Raw genomic sequence first — 21,714 nt, forward strand, 5'->3', positions numbered from 1 at the left:
TGTGTATTCCCTTGCCTTGTTAGTCCCTCCAAAGTGCATCACCTCGCACTTTTCCGGGTTAAATTCCATTTGCCACTGTTCCGCCCATCTGACCAACCCATCTATATCGTCCTGCAGACTGAGGCTATCCTCCTCGCTATTTACCACCCTACCAATTTTTGTATCATCAGCGAACTTACTGATCATACCTTTTACATTCATATCCAAGTCATTAATGTGGACCACAAACAGCAAGGGACCCAGCACCGATCCCTGTGGTACCCCACTGGCCACAGGCTTCCAGTCACAAAAACAACCTTCGACCATCACCCTCTGCCTTCTGCCACTAAGCCAGTTTTGTATCCAAAGTGCCAAGGCACCCTGGATTCCATGGGCTCGTACCTTCTTGACCAGTCTCCTGTGGGGGACTTTATCGAAGGCCTTACTGAGACCCACCTCGAGTACTGTGTCCAGTTCTGGTCAGACCCACCCCGAGTACTGTGTCCAGTTCTGGTCAGACCCACTCGAGTACTGTGTCCAGTTCTGGTCAGACCCACCTCGAGCACTGTGTCCAGTTCTGGTCAGACCCACCCCGAGTACTGTGTCCAGTTCTGGTCAGACCCACTCGAGTACTGTGTCCAGTTCTGGTCAGACCCACCCCGAGTACTGTGTCCAGTTCTGGTCAGACCCACCCCGAGCACTGTGTCCAATTCTGGTTATGGGAACATAGGAGCGGGAGGAGGCCATTCATCCCCTCCAGCCTGTTCCGCCATTCAATTAGATCATGGCAGATCTGTATCTTAACTCCATTTACCCGCCAATGTTCTGTAACCCTTCATCCCCTCACCCAACAAAAATCTATCAATCTCAATTTTCAAATTTTCAATTGACCCCCAGCCTCAACAGCTTTTTGGGGGAGAGAGTTCCAGATTTCCACTCCCCTTTGTGTGAAGAAATGTTTCCTGACATCACCCCTGAAAGGCCGAGCTCGAATTTTAAGATTATTCCCCCTTGTTCTGGACTCTCCCACCAGAGGAAATAGTTTCTCTCTATCTACCCTATCAAATCCTTTAATCATTTAAAATATTCAATTAGATCTCCCCTTAATTTTCGAGACTCAGGGCATATGAGCCTAGTGTGTGCAGCCTGGCCTCGTAATTTAACCATTCCAGCCCCGATATAAGAACATAAGAACTAGGAGCAGGAGTCGGCCATACGGCCCCTCGAGCCTGCTCCGCCATTCAATCAGATCATGGCTGATCTTTTACCTCAACTCCACTTTCCCGCCCTAATAAGAACATTCTGGTGAATCTGTGCTGCACCCCCTCCAGGGCCAATATATCCTTCCTGAGGTGCGGTGCCCAGAACTGAACCCAGTCTCCAGATGTGGTCTGACCAGAGCTCTGTACAGCTGGAACATCACTTCCTCCCCTTTGTATTCCAGCCCCCGAGATAAAGGTGAACATCCCATTCGTCTTTTTAATTATTTTTTGTACCTGTCCACTGGCGTTTAGTGATTTCTGTGCTTGGGCCCCTAAATCTCTCTGCTCCTCCACAGTTCCCGGCTTCTCACCATTTAGAAAATACTCTGATCGATCTTTCTTAGGTCCAAAGTGAATGACCTCACACTTCCCCACATTGAACTCCATCTGCCCCAGTTTTGCCCACTCACTGAATCGACCAATGTCCCTTTGCAACTTTCTGCTCCCATCTACACTATTTACTGTGTCACCTAACTTAGTGTCGTCAGCAAACTGAGATACACGGCTCTCTATTCCTTCATCCAAGTCACTGATAAATATAAATTTAACCCTGACTGATTCTTTGTCCTGCCCCAGTTTAATGAGACCGAGACCATGTGGAGCCCACGGTCAACACATCAGACCAGTTACACTTTACCCACTAAACCATGGGCAGGGGGGCTTCAATAACTGATTGCTCGGTCTCTGAAAGGAACCAGGAATGCTCACTAATATTTCACCTTCAATTCCTTTAGTGTGAGCGTGTGTACACTGTTTCTCCGTTTTTAGATTAAAGACATTTCGACAAAATGGCATCTGTACTTTGAATAAAACAAATTGCTGGCAATAAACAGCAGAACTGACTCGGGATCCCACCCAAAACGTTGCCCCTCAGATGCTGCCTGACCGGTGCAGAGCTCAGTTGGTAACATGTTCTATTCTGGGACTAGAGAGTTGTGCGACTTGCTGGGGCTCGGGAGTTTGAGCTCATGATCCAAGCTGTCACTCCAGGGCAGTGCGGAGGGAGTGCTGCTTTGTCTGGATTCCCGGGCCTTCTCCTTCACACCTCGTGAGAGGAGGTGAGAAGGCCCCAAACAGCAGGTGAGAGCCTTTATCGCACGGCTTGTGGGCCCGGAGGAGCAGGAGTGCTTCCCCCAGGCCCAACAAGCTTCCCTGGGGCAACCCCTCCGCCCCATGATCTCTGACCCCCCGACACACAATCTCCAACCTGCCCCTACAATCTCAGACCCCCCCCCCACGATCTCCGACCCCACCACGATCTCCGACCCCCCCCTCGCCACGGTCGCCGATCCCCCCACAACAATCTCCGACCCCATCACCATCTGTGACCCCACCCACGATTTCCAACCCTACCACGATCTCTGACCCCTCACGATCTCTGACCCCCCCACGACCTGCGACCCCCCACAACCTGCGACCCCCACATGATCTGGGACCCCACCACGATCTCCGACCTCACCACGATCTCCGACATCCCCCACAATCTCTGACACCTCCCATGATGACCCCTGTACCCTGCGATTACTCCTGCCCGCTGGTGCCAACCCCCGATGACCCCTGATGACTATCGACCCTTCACCCCCGGTGAATTCCAGCCCCAATACCTCCCTCCCGCCCTCCGTCTAACACTCACCCCTCACATCATCTTCCTTGCTCTTCTCCCGTCCGACTGAGACCAGCCTGTCAATCCAGACGAACTTTTGGGCGCAAAAAAACCTAAAAGACGTCCTGACGTCAAAATCCTAAGGACGTCCGGGAAACCCGGACTCAAGGAATTCGCCCCCCGCCGACTTCACAGCTTGGAGTTAAAATTTCAGCCGGTGTCTTCGATCCCCGCCACAAACTCCGTTCCCATGCTGCTGATTCCACCCCCTCCCCTCCTCCCTGGCCACTGTCCCCCTCCCCCTCCGCCGCCTGTCTGGGGTCACGGGGTCAGGTCACTCAATCTCCCAGAGTGCAATACGGCCCAATCTGTCGATGGCTCCCGTTCAACAGGCTCCTGGAATCGGGGAACCCAGGACTGGAACCGACCCGGGACACTCCCCCCGAACCCCCTTCCTAACCCCCTTAACCCCTTCCCCTCAACCCCTTTCCCTCCCCCTCAACCCACTCCCCTGCCCCTCAACCCCTTCCCCCTCCCCCTGAACCCATTCCCACAGACACATAGTCAGGACCCAGATCAGGAGACCAGGACACTTTCTGCAGCAGCTTTTATTGTTGTCCAGAGTAAAGCATCAAATCCTTTCCTGGATCTTATGACACTTTCCAGAGCTGTAAACTCAGATGCTTTCATGTCAGCACGTTGCAGTTACAGAGAAATCTGCACAGGAAAATCATACAAATAAAATAAAACCGTCTCATTCCCCCCGTCGCTGGGAATTACACAGTGAGAGATATATTCATCAACACAAACCGCGATTCATACAAAAACTACATGGAACATTGTGGGATTGCAAGAAAATAACTTCATCTTAATACAAAAGAATCGATAAACGTACTAACACTCTCCACTCACTGCTCAGGATTATTCCCCCATCGCTCTGATGCGCTCCAGGATTACACACAACGGTCACTAAAGCCCAGGTTGTAGGCCGCTCGAAGCCGGCCCACAGATTTCCTCAGGTCACGATGTACCGTCAGCAATCCCTCGCAGTGAGTGAGGGAGTGAGTGAGTGAGGAATGAGTGAGTGACTGAGTGAGTGAGGGAGGGAGTGAGGGAGGGAAGGAGTGAGGGAAAGAGTGAGGGAGGGAGTGAAGGAGTGAGTGTGGAGAGTGAGGAGTGAGTGAATGAGTGAGGAGTGAGAGGGATGGAGGGAGTGAGTGAGTGAGGGGCAAGCAATTGATGAGTGAGTGGAGTGACTGAGGGAGTGAATGAATGAAGTGAGGGAGGGAGGGAGTGTGGATTGAGTGAGTGGAGGGACAGAGTGAGTGAGGAGTGAATGAGGGTGTGAGGGAGAGTGAGGAAGGGAGAGAGTGAGGGAGAGGGAGGGAGTGAGGGGCGAGCGAGCGAGGGCTGCACCAGAGCGGGGAACGGCCTCCTCTGAGCTCCACAAATTTTCTGCCGTGTTTCCTACATTCCAACAGTGACGACACTTCAAAAGTACTTCATTGGCTGTAAAGCTCTTTGGGACGTCCTGAGGTGGTGAAAGGCGCTATATAAATGCAAGTCTTTCTTTCTTTCTTCTTTCCCAAAGCTGGCCATCCGAGGCCAGGCTGGCGATTGGAGAATGAATATTAGCAGCTGCCTCCCTCCCTCCCTCCCTCCCTCCGGCGGGGGGTCTGAAAGTACAGTCCCCACTGACTGCCCATTCCTTCAGGGCTCGGAGATACAGTCGGGCTCGGTGGGTGGGTGGGTGGGCTCAGGCCTGGGTTACAGTTTGCCTTTCCCGGGCCGGAGGGCGGGGTCCGTGTTTAACGGGGACGCAGTAAACGCTGGATTCTCCTCCGCTCTTTGCACCTTCCCGTGAGCGTCCGTGGCGCTGGAAGCGGGTCAGAGCGCCGGGCGTCCGTTAGCGGTGGTTAGCAGCGCAGTGAGTGACAGCAGCACCCGGTGTAAGGTGGGGTCCCGGGGGGATTGGGAGACACACCCTCCTGCTTCCTTCCCACACTGGCCTTTCTCACACAGGAGCCCGGTGTAGGGAGCGGGACAGCGACACCTCCCATTGTCCTCGCACACTCCTCCGTTCTGACACCGCGTCAGCAAGTTATCGCACACGCCGGCTGCAAGAGGTCAGAGAAAAGAAACGTCAGGTCACTGAAAATCTCCTGACCTCAGAGATTGTTTGAACTGTCGCCGCTCCCAGTGTTTCACTTTTACACCAACAACTACTTGCATTTATATAGCGCCTTTAACGTAGTAAAACGGCCCAAGGTGCTTCACAGGAGCGTAAATCAGACAAAAATTAACACTGAACCACATAAGGAGATATTAGGATAGGAGACCAAAAGCTTGGTCAAAGAGGAAGATTTTAAGGAGGGTCTTAAAGGAGGAGAGAGAGGGGGAGAGGCGGAGAGGTTTGAGGGGAATTCCAGAGTTTCGGGTCCAGACAGCTGAAGGCACGGCCGCCAATGGTGGGGCGAAGGAAATGGGGGATGTGCAAGAGGCCAGAATTGGGGGAGCGCAGAGATCTCGGAGGGGTGTCGGGCTGAAGGAGGTTACAGAGATAGGGAGGGGCGAGGCAACGGAGGGATTTGAATGTGAGGATGTGAATCTTAAAATTGAGGTGTTGCTGGACCGGGAGCCAATGTAGGCCAGAGATCACAGGGGTGATGGGTGAACAGGACTAAATTGATGGTTAAATACTGAAGGAGAGACTGAGGGTTAAATTCTGTGTCAAATTATTGTGTCCAATTCTGGGCACCGCACTTTAGGAAGGATGTCAAGGCCTTGGAGAGGGTGCAGAGGAGATTTACCAGAATGGTACCAGGGATGAGGGACTTCAGTTATGTGGAGAGACTGGAGAAGCTGGGATTGTTCTCCTCAGAACTGAGAAGGTTAAGGGGAGATTTAATAGAGGGGTTAAAAATTATGAGGGGTTTTAATAGAGTAAATAAGGAGAAACTGTTTCCACTGGCAGGAGGGTCAATAACCAGAGGACACAGATTTAAGGTAATTGGCAAAATAACCAGAGGGGAGATGAGGTGAATGTTTTTACACAGTGAGTTGTTCTGATCTGGAAGCAGATTCAATAATAACTTTCAAAAGATAATTGAATAAATACTTGAAGGGGAAAAATTTGCAGGGCTATGGGGAAAGAGCAGGGGGAGTGAGACTAATAGGATCGCTCTTTCAAAGAGCCAGCACTGCCTCGATGGGCTGAATGGCCTCCTTGTGTGCTGTCTGATTCTATGAAATGCTCCTCACTGAACTCCAGTCCCTCCCTTTGCGAGGAGCTGTGCCACTAATTGTTTCTCAGGGTGATGGGGGAACCCAGGAGGGTTCCTTGTCTAAAAGCCTTTGTCTTTCCCCCCCTGGTATCTCTGCTATCGGATCCACTGCTGACCCTGACACACAGGAGCCAGGCGGAGTGAGGGAGGGTCTGGTGCTGGAACGGTTACTTACCTCGGCAGCCCCTGTGCCAGTAATATCCGGGCAGGCACTTGTCACACTTGGGCCCTGCTGTCCCCTCCTTACAGTCACAATATCCCGTCTCATTACAGCGATCATGGAGTGAGCCATAGGGGTGACACTGACAGTCTGCAGAAACAAGACAACACACACACTGCACATGGCTGTTCCCAATAAAACCCATCGACACAACCTCAGGGACACAAATGACTCGGGCCCAGGACAGGGGACGAGCCGACTCCGGGGGGAAACAAGTCTCCAACAGTTTACAAACAGCGTCAATCGTCCACACACTGATTGGACACGGCCCGTGTTCCACTCCTTGGGGCGACTGCACACAATTAACGCAGGTTAACAAGACCATAAAAAGCAAACCAAGCTCCAGGGTTCATTATTAGAGGGAGAGAATTCACAATCAGAGAGGTTATGTTAAACTTGTACAGAACCTTGGTTAGACCACACTTGGAGAACTGTGCACAGTTCTGGTCTCCATATTATAAAAAGGATAGAGAGACACTGGAGAGGGTGCAAAAATTCATCAGGGTGATACCAGAACTGAGAGGTTATAAATATCAGGAAAGATGGAACAGGCTGGGGCTCTTTTCTCAAGAAAAGAGAAGACTGAGGGGTGACCTGATAGAGGTCTTCAAAATTAAGACAGGGTTTGATAAGATAGACGGAGAGAAGATGTTTCCACTTGTGGGGGAGACCAAAACGAGAGGCTGTAAATATAAGACTGTCATTAATAAATCCAATAAGGAATTCAGGAGAAACTTCTCGATCCAGAGAGTGGTGAGAATGTGGAACTCACTGTAGTTGAGGCAAATAGCATAGTTGCATTTAAGGGGAAGCTAGATAAACACATGAGGGAGAAAGGAATAGAAGGATATGCTGATAGGATGAGATGAAGTAAGGTGGGAGGAGCCACGTGTGGAGCATAAACACCGGCACAGACCAGTTGGGCCGAATGGCCTGTTTCTGTGCTGTACATTCTCTGTAATTCTATGTGTGGAGAATGGGAAGGAGATGAGGAAATGGAGAGAGAACATTGATGTTAGACAATGGGGGGAGGGTAACATTGAGCAGAGGCGAGTGATGCTGCTACGATGAAGGATGTTCGTTTGCCGAGAGAACAAACAACATACAAATTCCAGAAAAACAATGGAGACAGGGAAGCAATGATTATATCGTCACAACACAGGGCTTTCAATTTACCTCAGGGCCAGGCCGCATCGCTAGGGAAAGGTCGGACCGGGTCTGATCTCCGGGGAAAGGTCGGACCGGGTCTGATCTCCGGGGAAAGGTCGGACCGGGTCTGATCTCCGGGGAAAGGTCGGACCGGGTCTGATCCCCGGGGAAAGGTCGGACCGGGTCTGATCTCTGGGGAAAGGTCGGACCGGGTCTGATCTCGGGGGAAAGGTCGGACCGGGTCTGATCTCCGGGGAAAGGTCGGACCGGGTCTGATCTCTGGGGAAAGGTCGGACCGGGTCTGATCTCCGGGGAAAGGTCGGACCGGGTCTGATCTCTGGGGAAAGGTCGGACCGGGTCTGATCTCTGGGGAAAGGTCGGACCGGGTCTGATCTCTGGGGAAAGGTCGGACCGGGTCTGATCTCCGGGGAAAGGTCGGACCGGGTCTGATCTCCGGGGAAAGGTCGGACCGGGTCTGATCTCCGGGGAAAGATCGGACCGGGTCTGATCTCCGGGGAAAGGTCGGACCGGGTCTGATCTCTGGGGAAAGGTCGGACCGGGTCTGATCTCTGGGGAAAGGTCGGACCGGGTCTGATCTCTGGGGAAAGGTCGGACCGGGTCTGATCTCCGGGGAAAGGTCGGACCGGGTCTGATCTCTGGGGAAAGGTCGGACCGGGTCTGATCTCTGGGGACAGGTCGGACCGGGTCTGATCTCCGGGGAAAGGTCGGACCGGGTCTGATCTCTGGGGAAAGGTCGGACCGGGTCTGATCCCCGGGGAAAGGTCGGACCGGGTCTGATCTCCGGGGAAAGGTCGGACTGGGTCTGATCTCTGGGGAAAGGTCGGACCGGGTCTGATCTCCGGGGAAAGGTCGGACCGGGTCTGATCTCTGGGCAAAGGTCGGACCGGGTCTGATCTCTGGGCAAAGGTCGGACCGGGTCTGATCTCTGGGGAAAGGTCGGACCGGGTCTGATCTCCGGGGAAAGGTCGGACCGGGTCTGATCTCCGGGGAAAGGTCGGACCGGGTCTGATCTCTGGGGAAAGGTCGGACCGGGTCTGATCTCCGGGGAAAGGTCGGACCGGGTCTGATCTCCGGGGAAAGGTCGGACCGGGTCTGATCTCTGGGGAAAGGTCGGACCGGGTCTGATCTCCGGGGAAAGGTCGGACCGGGTCTGATCTCTGGGGAAAGGTCGGACCGGTTCTGATCTCCGGGGAAAGGTCGGACCGGGTCTGATCTCCGGGGAAAGGTCGGACCGGGTCTGATCTCTGGGGAAAGGTCGGACCGGGTCTGATCTCTGGGGACAGGTCGGACCGGGTCTGATCTCCGGGGAAAGGTCGGACCGGGTCTGATCTCTGGGGAAAGGTCGGACCGGGTCTGATCCCCGGGGAAAGGTCGGACCGGGTCTGATCTCCGGGGAAAGGTCGGACTGGGTCTGATCTCTGGGGAAAGGTCGGACCGGGTCTGATCTCCGGGGAAAGGTCGGACCGGGTCTGATCTCTGGGCAAAGGTCGGACCGGGTCTGATCTCTGGGCAAAGGTCGGACCGGGTCTGATCTCTGGGGAAAGGTCGGACCGGGTCTGATCTCCGGGGAAAGGTCGGACCGGGTCTGATCTCCGGGGAAAGGTCGGACCGGGTCTGATCTCTGGGGAAAGGTCGGACCGGGTCTGATCTCCGGGGAAAGGTCGGACCGGGTCTGATCTCCGGGGAAAGGTCGGACCGGGTCTGATCTCTGGGGAAAGGTCGGACCGGGTCTGATCTCCGGGGAAAGGTCGGACCGGGTCTGATCTCTGGGGAAAGGTCGGACCGGGTCTGATCTCTGGGGAAAGGTCGAACCGGGTCTGATCTCCGGGGAAAGGTCGGACCGGGTCTGATCTCTGGGGAAAGGTCGGACCGGGTCTGATCTCTGGGGAAAGGTCGGACCGGGTCTGATCCCCGGGGAAAGGTCGGACCGGGTCTGATCTCCGGGGAAAGGTCGGACCGGGTCTGATCTCCGGGGAAAGGTCGGACCGGGTCTGATCTCTGGGGAAAGGTCGGACCGGGTCTGATCTCTGGGGAAAGGTCGGACCGGGTCTGATCTCCGGGGAAAGGTCGGACCGGGTCTGATCTCCGGGGAAAGGTCGGACCGGGTCTGATCTCTGGGCAAAGGTCGGACCGGGTCTGATCTCTGGGCAAAGGTCGGACCGGGTCTGATCTCCGGGGAAAGGTCGGACCGGGTCTGATCTCCGGGGAAAGGTCGGACCGGGTCTGATCTCCGGGGAAAGGTCGGACCGGGTCTGATCTCTGGGGAAAGGTCGGACCGGGTCTGATCTCTGGGGAAAGGTCGGACCGGGTCTGATCCCCGGGGAAAGGTCGGACCGGGTCTGATCTCTGGGGAAAGGTCGGACCGGGTCTGATCTCTGGGGAAAGGTCGGACCGGGTCTGATCTCTGGGGAAAGGTCGGACCGGGTCTGATCTCCGGGGAAAGGTCGGACCGGGTCTGATCTCTGGGGAAAGGTCGGACCGGGTCTGATCTCCGGGGAAAGGTCGGACCGGGTCTGATCTCTGGGGAAAGGTCGGACCGGGTCTGATCTCTGGGCAAAGGTCGGACTGGGTCTGATCTCTGGGGAAAGGTCGGACCGGGTCTGATCCCCGGGGAAAGGTCGGACCGGGTCTGATCTCTGGGGAAAGGTCGGACCGGGTCTGATCTCCGGGGAAAGGTCGGACCGGGTCTGATCTCTGGGGAAAGGTCGGACCGGGTCTGATCTCTGGGGAAAGGTCGGACCGGGTCTGATCTCCGGGGAAAGGTCGGACCGGGTCTGATCTCCGGGGAAAGGTCGGACCGGGTCTGATCTCTGGGGAAAGGTCGGACCGGGTCTGATCTCCGGGGAAAGGTCGGACCGGGTCTGATCTCTGGGGAAAGGTCGGACCGGGTCTGATCTCCGGGGAAAGGTCGGACCGGGTCTGATCTCTGGGGAAAGGTCGGACCGGGTCTGATCTCCGGGGAAAGGTCGGACCGGGTCTGATCTCCGGGGAAAGGTCGGACCGGGTCTGATCTCTGGGGAAAGGTCGGACCGGGTCTGATCTCCGGGGAAAGGTCGGACCGGGTCTGATCTCTGGGGAAAGGTCGGACCGGGTCTGATCTCTGGGGAAAGGTCGGACCGGGTCTGATCTCTGGGGAAAGGTCGGACCGGGTCTGATCTCCGGGGAAAGGTCGGACCGGGTCTGATCTCCGGGGAAAGGTCGGACCGGGTCTGATCTCTGGGGAAAGGTCGGACCGGGTCTGATCTCTGGGGAAAGGTCGGACCGGGTCTGATCTCCGGGGAAAGGTCGGACCGGGTCTGATCTCCGGGGAAAGGTCGGACCGGGTCTGATCTCCGGGGAAAGGTCGGACCGGGTCTGATCTCCGGGGAAAGGTCGGACCGGGTCTGATCTCTGGGGAAAGGTCGGACCGGGTCTGATCTCCGGGGAAAGGTCGGACCGGGTCTGATCTCCGGGGAAAGGTCGGACCGGGTCTGATCTCCGGGGAAAGGTCGGACCGGGTCTGATCTCCGGGGAAAGGTCGGACCGGGTCTGATCTCTGGGGAAAGGTCGGACCGGGTCTGATCTCTGGGCAAAGGTCGGACTGGGTCTGATCTCTGGGGAAAGGTCGGACCGGGTCTGATCCCCGGGGAAAGGTCGGACCGGGTCTGATCTCTGGGGAAAGGTCGGACCGGGTCTGATCTCTGGGGAAAGGTCGGACCGGGTCTGATCTCTGGGGAAAGGTCGGACCGGGTCTGATCTCTGGGGAAAGGGGAGCTGATTCCTTTTGCTCAGCCCTATCGAAGGTTCCTTTTTGTTTCTTTATCTTGTTTTGGGCTGAAATCTGAAGGGTGAAGGAAGGAGGCGAGAGCGGAGATTGTAACAGGAACTGACCGAGGCAAACGTTGTGATGGTCCAGCTCTGCTGACGGGTTTCGGTGATAGCCCAGTCGGCACAACTGGCAGTGTCGGCCTCTCGTGTTGTGCTTACAGCTCACGCAAATGGTGGTGGTGAGCAGCTCGATGTAACTGCACCGGTTCGAGTGGCCGAAACATTCACAGTCTTGCAAGGAGAAGACAGAAAGTGTAGACGGGACGTAGACAGGACGTAGGCGGGTCGTAAACTGCGAGCGGGTCACATGCTGCAGGAATGAGAGGCGGAGAGGAAATGTCTGGAATGGAAGGGAGGGGAGACACTGAGACTTTTAGCAGTGAGGGGAGAACATCAGACTCCTGGCTCGATACGGTCACATTGAATCAGGCAGATGGCGATGGATGGGAACGTTCCAGGGTTTATAGAGTCCGGTGGTGGGTTTTATACAGGGCTTCCAAGTTAAGGGCCTTTCAACTGTGGCTCAGAGGGTAACACTCTCGCCTCTGAGTTAGGAGGACGTGGGTTCAAGTCCCACTCCAGAGACTTGAACAGAAAATCCAGGCTGACAGTCCAGAGCAGTACTGAGGGAGTGCTGCACTGTCGGAGGGTCAGTACTGAGGGAGTGCTGCACTGTCGGAGGGTCAGTACTGAGGGAGTGCTGCACTGTCGGAGGGTCAGCACTGAGGGAGTGCTGCACTGTCGGAGGGTCAGTACTGAGGGAGTGCTGCACTGTCGGAGGGTCAGCACTGAGGGAGTGCTGCACTGTCGGAGGGTCAGCACTGAGGGAGCGCTGCACTGTCGGAGGGTCAGTACTGAGGGAGTGCTGCACTGTCGGAGGGTCAGCACTGAGGGAGTGCTGCACTGTCGGAGGGTCAGCACTGAGGGAGTGCTGCACTGTCGGAGGGTCAGCACTGAGGGAGTGCTGCACTGTCGGAGGGTCAGCACTGAGGGAGTGCTGCACTGTCGGAGGGTCAGCACTGAGGGAGCGCTGCACTGTCGGAGGGTCAGCACTGAGGGAGCGCTGCACTGTCGGAGGGTCAGTGCTGAGGGAGCGCTGCACTGTCGGAGGTGCCATCTTTCTGCTGAGACATTAAACCGAGGCCCTGTCTGCCCTCTCAGGTGGAGGGAAAAGATCCCATGGCACTATTTTGAATAAGAGAAGGGGAGTTTTCCCGGTGTCCTGGCCAATATTTATCCCTAAACCAACCTCAAAAAACAGATTATCTTGTCATTTATTTCATTGCTGTTTGTGGGATCTTGTTGTGTGCAAATTGCCTGCTGCGTTTCCTACATTACAACAGTGACCTCACTTCTAAAAGTACTTAATTGGCCGTAAAGCGCTTTGGGACAGCCTGAGATTGTGAAAGGCGCCATATAAATGCAAGTCCTTCTTTCTCCATCTTTCTGCTCCAAGCCAGTAGCATTGTTTGAGAGCTCCTCCCTTGCTTTGTGTTCGTGACCTCTAGTGATGAGATACTTGGCCGTGTCTGACCTTGCTTTGTGTTAGTGACCCCTAGTGATGAGATACTTGGCCGTGTCTGACCTTGCTTTGTGTTAGTGACCTCTAGTGATGAGATACTTGGCCGTGTCTGACCTTGCTTTGTGTTAGTGACCTCTAGTGATGAGATACTTGGCCGTGTCTGACCTTGCTTTGTGTTAGTGACCCCTAGTGATGAGATACTTGGCCGTGTCTGACCTTGCTTTGTGTTAGTGACCCCTAGTGATGAGATACTTGGCCGTGTCTGACCTTGCTTTGTGTTAGTGACCTCTAGTGATGAAATACTTGGCCGTGTCTGACCTTGCTTTGTGTTAGTGACCCCTAGTGATGAGATACTTGGCCGTGTCTGACCTTGCTTTGTGTTAGTGACCTCTAGTGATGAGATACTTGGCCGTGTCTGACCTTGCTTTGTGTTAGTGACCCCGAGTGATGAAATACTTGGCCGTGTCTGACCTTGCTTTGTGTTAGTGACCCCTAGTGATGAGATACTTGGCCGTGTCTGACCTTGCTTTGTGTTAGTGACCCCAAGTGATGAGATACTTGGCCGTGTCTGACCTTGCTTTGTGTTAGTGACCCCGAGTGATGAAATACTTGGCCGTGTCTGACCTTGCTTTGTGTTAGTAACCCCTAGTGATGAGATACTTGGCCGTGTTTGACCTTGCTTTGTGTTAGTGACCTCTAGTGATGAGATACTTGGCCGTGTCTGACCTTGCTTTGTGTTAGTGACCCCGAGTGATGAAATACTTGGCCGTGTCTGACCTTGCTTTGCGTTAGTAACCCCTAGTGATGAGATACTTGGCCGTGTTTGACCTTGCTTTGTGTTAGTGACCTCTAGTGATGAGATAATTGGCCGTGTCTGACCTTGCTTTGTGTTGGTGACCTCTAGTGATGAGATACTTGGCCGTGTCTGACCTTGCTTTGTGTTAGTGACCTCTAGTGATGAGATACTTGGCCGTGTCTGACCTTGCTTTGTGTTGGTGACCCCTAGTGATGAGATACTTGGCCGTGTCTGACCTTGCTTTGTGTTAGTGACCTCTAGTGATGAGATAATTGGCCGTGTCTGACCTTGCTTTGTGTCAGTGACCTCTAGTGATGAGATACTTGGCCGTGTCTGACCTTGCTTTGTGTTAGTGACCTCTAGTGATGAGATACTTGGCCGTGTCTGACCTTGCTTTGTGTTAGTGACCTCAAGTGATGAGATACTTGGCCGTGTCTGACCTTGCTTTGTGTTAGTGACCTCTCGTGATGAGATACTTGGCCGTGTCTGACCTTGCTTTGTGTTAGTGACCTCTCGTGATGAGATACTTGGCCGTGTCTGACCTTGCTTTGGATGAGCTGCGTCAGGAGAAATCAGCAACGATTAATCCCAGATGGAGAACAACGCGCGGTCTGAACAGAACATCTGTACTGTGCGCACAAACACATCGACTCGAGACTGCACGGGGAAGCAAGTGGGTCCGAGAGACAAGCAACCAGACACTTCCATCTCCGCCTCTCCACCAATCAGACAAAAACTGACACCGAGCCACATCAGGAGATATTGGGACAGGTGACCAAAAGCTTGGTCAAAGAGGTGGGTTTTAAGGAGGGTCTTAAAGGAGGAGAGAGAGAGGTTTGGGGAGGGAATTCCAGAGCTAAGGGCCGAGGCAGCTGAAGGCATGGCCGCCAACGGTGGGGTGATGAAAATTGGTGAGTCACAAGAGGCCAGAATTGGAGGAGCACAGAGATCTCGAAGGGTTGCAGGGCTGGAGGGGGTTACAGAGATCTCGAAGGGTTGTAGGGCTGGAGGGGGTTACAGAGATAGGGAGGGGTGTAAGGCTGGAGGAGGTTACAGAGATAGGGAGGGGTGTAGGGCTGGAGGGGGTTACAGAGATAGGGAGGGGTGTGAGGCTGGAGGAGGTTACAGAGATAGGGAGGGGTGTAGGGCTGCAGGAGGTTACAGAGATAGGGAGGGGTGTAGGGTTGGAGGAGGTTACAGAGATAGGGAGGGGCGAGGGAGTGGAGGAGGTGACAGAGATAGGAAGCGGTGTAGGGCTGGAGGAGGTTACAGAGATAGGGAGGGGTGTAGGGCTGGAGGTTACAGAGATGGGGAGGGGTGTAGGGCTGGAGGAGGTTACAGAGATAGGGAGGGGTGTAGGGCTGGAGGGGGTGACTGAGATAGGGAGGGGTGTAGGGCTGGAGGAGGTTACAGAGATAGGGAGGGGCGAGGGGCTGGAGGAGGTTACAGAGATAGGGAGGGGCGAGGGGCTGGAGGAGGTAACAGAGACCGGGAGGGGCGAGGGGCTGGAGGAGGTTACAGAGATAGGGAGGGGCGAGGGGCTGGAGGAGGTTACAGAGATAGGGAGGGGTGTAGGGCTGGAGGAGGTTACAGAAATAGGGAGGGTTGTAGGGCTGGAGGAGGTCACAGAGATAGGGAGGGGCGAGGGGCAGGAGGAGGTTACAGAGATAGGGAGGGGTGTAGGGCTGGAGGAGGTTATAGAGATAGGGAGGGGTGTAGGGCTGGAGGAGGTTACAGAGATAGGGAGGGGTGTAGGGCTGGAGGAGGTTACAGGGATAGGGAGGGGCGAGGGGCTGGAGGAGGTTACAGAGATAGGGAGGGGCGAGGGGCTGGAGGGGGTTACAGAGATAGGGAGGGGCGAGGGGCTGGAGGAGGTTACAGAGATAGGGAGGGGCGAGGGGCTGGAGGAGGTTACAGAGATAGGGAGGGGCGAGGGGCTGGAGGAGGTTACAGAGATAGGGAGGGGTGTCGGGCTGGAGGGGGTTACAGAGATAGGGAGGGGTGAGGGGCTGGAGGGGGTTACAGAGATAGGGAGGGGCGAGGGGCTGGAGGAGGTTACAGAGATAGGGAGGGGCGAGGGGCTGGAGGAGGTTACAGAGATAGGGAGGGGCGAGGGGCTGGAGGAGGTTACAGAGATAGGGAGGGGTGTCGGGCTGGAGGGGGTTACAGAGATAGGGAGGGGTGAGGGGCTGGAGGGGGTTACAGAGATAGGGAGGGGTGAGGGGCTGGAGGAGGTTACAGAGATAGGGAGGGGTGTCGGGCTGGAGGGGGTTACAGAGATAGGGAGGGGCGAGGGGCTGGAGGGGGTAACAGAGATAGGGAGGGGCGAGGCCAGGGAGGGATTTGAAGGTGAGGATGAGAATTTTAATTGCGAGGCGTTGCTGGACCGGGAGCCAATGTCGGTTCAATCAATCGCTTCTCCGGGTCGAATCACTGCCCGCGTTGGAGCTCGAAGCCGAGCGAACGCTAATTAGCTGGAATCTGGTCTGTGGAGCCGATGATTTAATGGGGGGAGGCCGGTGACAGGCTGTTATTATGGGATTTCAGTAATTTGAGTAGGTTGAGTGTTTGAAAGACAAACTGTGTAATCCAGTATCTGACTGAGTCTCCCTGTTATTATTCAGCGAGACTGAATCCAGTAACAATCACGGTCAGTCATTAAGGACAAAATAGATAATCATTGAAGACATTAGAACGAGTTTATCTTTCGTTAAGTTTGTGCCAGTGATGAAGGTTTTGATGGTCTGTTTTTTCATGTCGGTTCTGGCTGTACCTGGGCAGGAAAGGGGCAGGTTTGGGTCCAAAGTGTAACGTTTCATAGAACTCCAGGGTGTCCCAGTCCCAGTCCCAGTCCCAGCATCGCACATGTTCCTGTCCAGTATCGGACTGTGATACGGACACTCTGTCCCGGTCAGTACGGGGAGTTATGGACACTCTCTCCCGGTCAGTACGGGGAGTTATGGACACTCTGTCCCGGTCAGTACGGGGAGTTATGGACACTCTGTCCCGGTCAGTACGGGGAGTTATGGACACTCTGCTCCCGGTCAGTACGGGGAGTTATGGACACTCTGCTCCCGGTCAGTACGGGGAGTTATGGACACTCTGTCCCGGTCAGTACGGGGAGTTATGGACACTCTGCTCCCGGTCAGTACGGGGAGTTATGGACACTCTGCTCCCGGTCAGTACGGGGAGTTATGGACACTCTGCTCCCGGTCAGTACGGGGAGTTATGGACACTCTGTCCCGGTCAGTATGGGGAGTTATGGACACTGTGTCCCGGTCAGTACGGGGAGTTATGGACACTCTGCTCCCGGTCAGTGCGGGGAGTTATGGACACTCTGCTCCCGGTCAGTACGGGGAGTTATGGACACTCTGTCCCGGTCAGTACGGGGAGTTATGGACACTCTGCTCCCGGTCAGTACGGGGAGTTATGGACACTCTCTCCCGGTCAGTACGGGGAGTTATGGACACTCTGTCCCGGTCAGTACGGGGAGTTATGGACACTCTGTCCCGGTCAGTACGGGGAGTTATGGACACTCTGTCCCGGTCAGTACGGGGAGTTATGGACACTCTGCTCCCGGTCAGTACGGGGAGTTATGGACACTCTGTCCCGGTCAGTACGGGGAGTTATGGACACTCTGTCCCGGTCAGTACGGGGAGTTATGGACACTCTCTCCCGGTCATTACGGGGAGTTATGGACACTCTCTCCCGGTCAGTACGGGGAGTTATGGACACTCTCTCCCGGTCAGTACGGGGAGTTATGGACACTCTGCTCCTGGTCAGTACGGGGAGTTATGGACACTCTGCTCCCGGTCAGTACGGGGAGTTATGGACACTCTGCTCCCGGTCAGTACGGGGAGTTATGGACACTCTGCTCCCGGTCAGTACGGGGAGTTATGGACACTCTGTCCCGGTCAGTACGGGGAGTTATGGACACTCTGCTCCCGGTCAGTACGGGGAGTTATGGACACTCTGTCCCGGTCAGTACGGGGAGTTATGGACACTCTGCTCCCGGTCAGTACGGGGAGTTATGGACACTCTGCTCCCGGTCAGTACGGGGAGTTATGGACACTCTGCTCCCGGTCAGTACGGGGAGTTATGGACACTCTGCTCCCGGTCAGTACGGGGAGTTATGGACACTCTGCTCCCGGTCAGTACGGGGAGTTATGGACACTCTGCTCCCGGTCAGTACGGGGAGTTATGGACACTCTGCTCCCGGTCAGTACGGGGAGTTATGGACACTCTGTCCCGGTCAGTACGGGGAGTTATGGACACTCTGTCCCGGTCAGTACGGGGAGTTATGGACACTCTGCTCCCGGTCAGTACGGGGAGTTATGGACACTCTCTCCCGGTCAGTACGGGGAGTTATGGACACTCTCTCCCGGTCAGTACGGGGAGTTATGGACACTCTGCTCCCGGTCAGTATGGGTGCTGATTTGGGTGCTCAATGTAGCCGATGGTTTGGAATGACATGGACAGCATGCGAAGGGTTAAATAAACGGGAACGAGTTCATGCAAAATACAAGAAACAAAGGAGAAGAGATTGAGGCCGAGAGACACTCGTCCAGTTCCCATTTCTGTATCTGGGAGAACGGGATTACAACAGGTCCCGATTGATCTCGGTATCAGGAACCAGACAGCTTTCCACAAATACACTCAGTCCCTGTTCACACCTACACCTGTTCCACACTCACTCCCTGTTCACACCTACACCTGTTCCGCACTCAGTCCCTGTTCACACCTACACCTGTTCCACACTCAGTCCCTGTTCACACCTACACCTGTTCCTCATCCAGTCCCTGTTCACACCGACACCTGTTCCACACTCACTCCCTGTTCACACCTACACCTGTTCCACACTCAGTCCCTGTTCACACCGACACCTGTTCCACACTCACTCCCTGATCACACCTACACCTGTTCCACACTCAGTCCCTGTTCACACCGACACCTGTTCCACACTCACTCCCTGATCACACCTACACCTGTTCCTCATCCAGTCCCTGTTCACACCTACACCTGTTCCACACTCAGTCCCTGTTCACACCCACACCTGTTCCACACTCAGTCCCTGTTCACACCTACACCTGTTCCACACTCAGTCCCTGTTCACACCCACACCTGTTCCACACTCAGTCCCTGTTCCCACCTACACCTGTTCCACACTCACTCCCTGTTCACACCTACACCTGTTCCACACTCAGTCCCTGTTCACACCGACACCTGTTCCACACTCACTCCCTGATCACACCTACACCTGTTCCTCATCCAGTCCCTGTTCACACCTACACCTGTTCCACACTCAGTCCCTGTTCACACCCACACCTGTTCCACACTCAGTCCCTGTTCACACCTACACCTGTTCCACACTCAGTCCCTGTTCACACCCACACCTGTTCCACACTCAGTCCCTGTTCCCACCTACACCTGTTCCACACTCAGTCCCTGTTCACACCTACACCTGTTCCACACTCCCTGTTCCCACCTACACCTGTTCCACACTCAGTCCCTGTTCACACCTACACCTGTTCCACACTCCCTGGTCACACCTACACCTGTTCCACACTCACTCCCTGGTCACACCTACACCTGTTCCACACTCACTCCCTGTTCACACCTACACCTGTTCCACACTAACTCCCTGTTCACACCGACACCTGTTCCACACTCACTCCCTGTTCACACCTACACCTGTTCCACACTCAGTCCCTGTTCCCACCTACACCTGTTCCACACTCAGTCCCTGTTCACACCTACACCTGTTCCACACTCCCTGGTCACACCTACACCTGTTCCACACTCACTCCCTGGTCACACCTACACCTGTTCCACACTCACTCCCTGTTCACACCTACACCTGTTCCACACTCACTCCCTGTTCACACCTACACCTGTTCCACACTCACTCCCTGTTCACACCTACACCTGTTCCACGGTCAGTGAGACACGAGGGGGAGTCGAGGGGAAGGTTCGTTCGCTCCAGATACAGAAATGGGCTCAGGGTCAGCAGGTCGCAGGTCAGAGAGCGTAGGTCCTACTTACGGTCACTGGTGACGGTGTTCGGGAGGCCTGGAGAGGGAAACAGAAACAAAAATCAGGGCCTGAGTTCAGGTGTTTGTGTCGAACACGGATTATAAAGTATTTTAGTGGAACAATGTGTCAGAACGCAACGTAAACACATTACAGTGAAAGGAGACTTCTTCAGAGTGAAGGGAGGGGGAGGGGGAGGGGGAGAGGAGGGGAGAGGAGGGAGCAGAGGGGGGAGGATTGGGGATAGGGAGAGGGGAGGAGGGGGGATAGGGAGAGGGGAGGAGGGGGGAGAGGGAGAGGGGGAGGAGGGGGAGTGGGAGAGGAGGGGGAGTGGGAGAGGTAGAGGAGTGGGAGTGGAGGGGGAGGGGTATTGGAGGTGGAGTAGAGATTGGAGGGGGATGGGAAAGGAGTGGGAAGGGGAGACCAGAGAGGGGGAGGAGGGGAGAGGCGCAGCGGAGTGGAGGGGGAGGGGTATTGGAGGTGGAGTAGAGATTTGAGAGGGAGGGGAAAGGAGAGGGGAACGCAAAGGAGAGAGGGGGAGAAAGGGAGACGGGGAGGAGGTGGAGTGAAGGGGAGGGGGGAATGGAGGTGGATTGGAGATTGGAAGAGGAGGGGAGGGGAGAGGAGAGAAAGGGGAGGGGGATTGGAGGGGTTGGGGGAGGGGTTATCGGTTGGGGAGGGGGTTTGTGGGGAGGGGTTGTCAGTTGGGGAGGGGATTTGGGGATAATCCAGGAGTCACAATCACAGACTGAGCCCCACCTTGAGGGAATGGAGGCTCCGCCCCCCCTCCTCCCCCCCTCCTGAACCCCTTCTCCCTCCCTCCTGAACCCTCTTCTCCTCCCTCCTGACCCCCTTCTCCCCCCCTCCTGACCCCCTTCCCCTCCCCCTCGCGGTCCCCTCCCCCTGGAGTCAGTCCTTATTCCTGTTCTCTGTCTCTGTCCAATCTCCCGCTCTGAGTCTCTGTTTACACATTAATTCATTCACAAACATCCATTTGCTTCTATTTTGGAATCGGTGCATTGCCGGGAGTTGGAATTAGAATGAAATCTGAACCGAAACCCAAGGTGCCGCCGGTATCAGGCGGGGCCGGAGAAGCCCTCGTTACTCACAGATATTGGCCGTCCCTTTGGGGATCGGGAGGTACGAGCCGGCTCTCCACGGCCGGCCTTGAAAGCCTTTCTTGCATCTCCCGCAGTCCGGCCCCGTCGTGTTGTGCTCACACTCGCAACTCAGCTTCCCCTTCTCCAGGACACAGTTGTTGGCGTGAAGATTGCACTTACACCTGGCAAAAAAACAAGGGGACAAGCTGGTTTAAAATGACCCCGAGCAGCTCCGTTACACACCGGACTCTCTGCTCCGGGGCTCAGCTCTCCCTTTACCAGCTTAGGTTCCTGGTGTCTCCATCACAGGAAGGTCCTGGATCCCAGTTCAAGGTCATTGCAGAATTTTAAACTGATGCAAACCCCTTCCTGCAGAACATGGGCAGCCTGTGATCCCCTCACACAGTCTCCCCTTTCCCCAAACTGGACCCAGTGACAAGATCTCAGGCCCGAACTGCACAGGACGACAAACCCAGTACAGAGCGATTCCCAGCACGGGGCAGTTCCCAACGCAGAACGATTCCCAGCGCGGGGCGATTCCCAGTACAGAATGATTACCAGCACAGCCCACTCATGGACAATTCCCAGCACGGGACAATTCCCAGCACGGGACAATTCCCAGCACGGGGCAATTCCCACTGACTGGAGCAGCAGAGACCAGGAACATGGGTCAACTCTAAAAAGAGAAAGAACTCCCATTTCCACAGCGCCTTTCACCACCTCAGGACGTCCCAAAGCGCTTTACAGCCAATGAAGTAAATTTGAAATGTAGTCACTGTTGTAATGTGGGAAACACAGCAGCCAATTTACGCACAGCAAGATCCCACAAACAGCAATGTGATATTCAGATCTCGCCTCTGAGTCAGAAGGTCATAAGAGACTTGAGTACATAATCTAGGCCGGCACTCCCCGGTGTCAGTCCTGAGGGAGTGCTGCACTGT

At 55.2% G+C, this 21,714-nt stretch overlaps 1 protein-coding gene across 4 annotated transcripts in view; it reads right to left on the reverse strand.

The window, feature by feature from the left end:
* Positions 1 to 3,488: 3,488 nt before the first annotated feature.
* LOC137309790 (netrin-G1-like) overlaps positions 3,489 to 21,714 on the reverse strand; it is a 53,572-nt gene continuing 35,346 nt past the window's right edge. The window contains exons 3-7 of one of the 4 annotated variants that reach the window (XM_067977821.1): positions 20,783 to 20,955; positions 19,686 to 19,712; positions 11,389 to 11,556; positions 6,304 to 6,438; positions 4,551 to 4,961 (exon numbers count right to left, since the gene is read on the reverse strand). In XM_067977821.1, coding sequence (XP_067833922.1) covers positions 4,732 to 4,961; positions 6,304 to 6,438; positions 11,389 to 11,556; positions 19,686 to 19,712; positions 20,783 to 20,955 — 733 coding nt within the window. In that variant the 3' untranslated portion in view covers positions 4,551 to 4,731. Of the gene's footprint in view, positions 3,562 to 4,550; positions 4,962 to 6,303; positions 6,439 to 11,388; positions 11,557 to 19,685; positions 19,713 to 20,782; positions 20,956 to 21,714 lie in introns of those variants that run through there. The other 3 variants (XM_067977820.1, XM_067977818.1, XM_067977819.1) reach the window with 3 other exon arrangements.

The sequence above is a fragment of the Heptranchias perlo genome, unplaced genomic scaffold, assembly GCF_035084215.1.
Source record: "Heptranchias perlo isolate sHepPer1 unplaced genomic scaffold, sHepPer1.hap1 HAP1_SCAFFOLD_180, whole genome shotgun sequence".
Lineage (NCBI taxonomy): Eukaryota > Metazoa > Chordata > Chondrichthyes > Hexanchiformes > Hexanchidae > Heptranchias > Heptranchias perlo.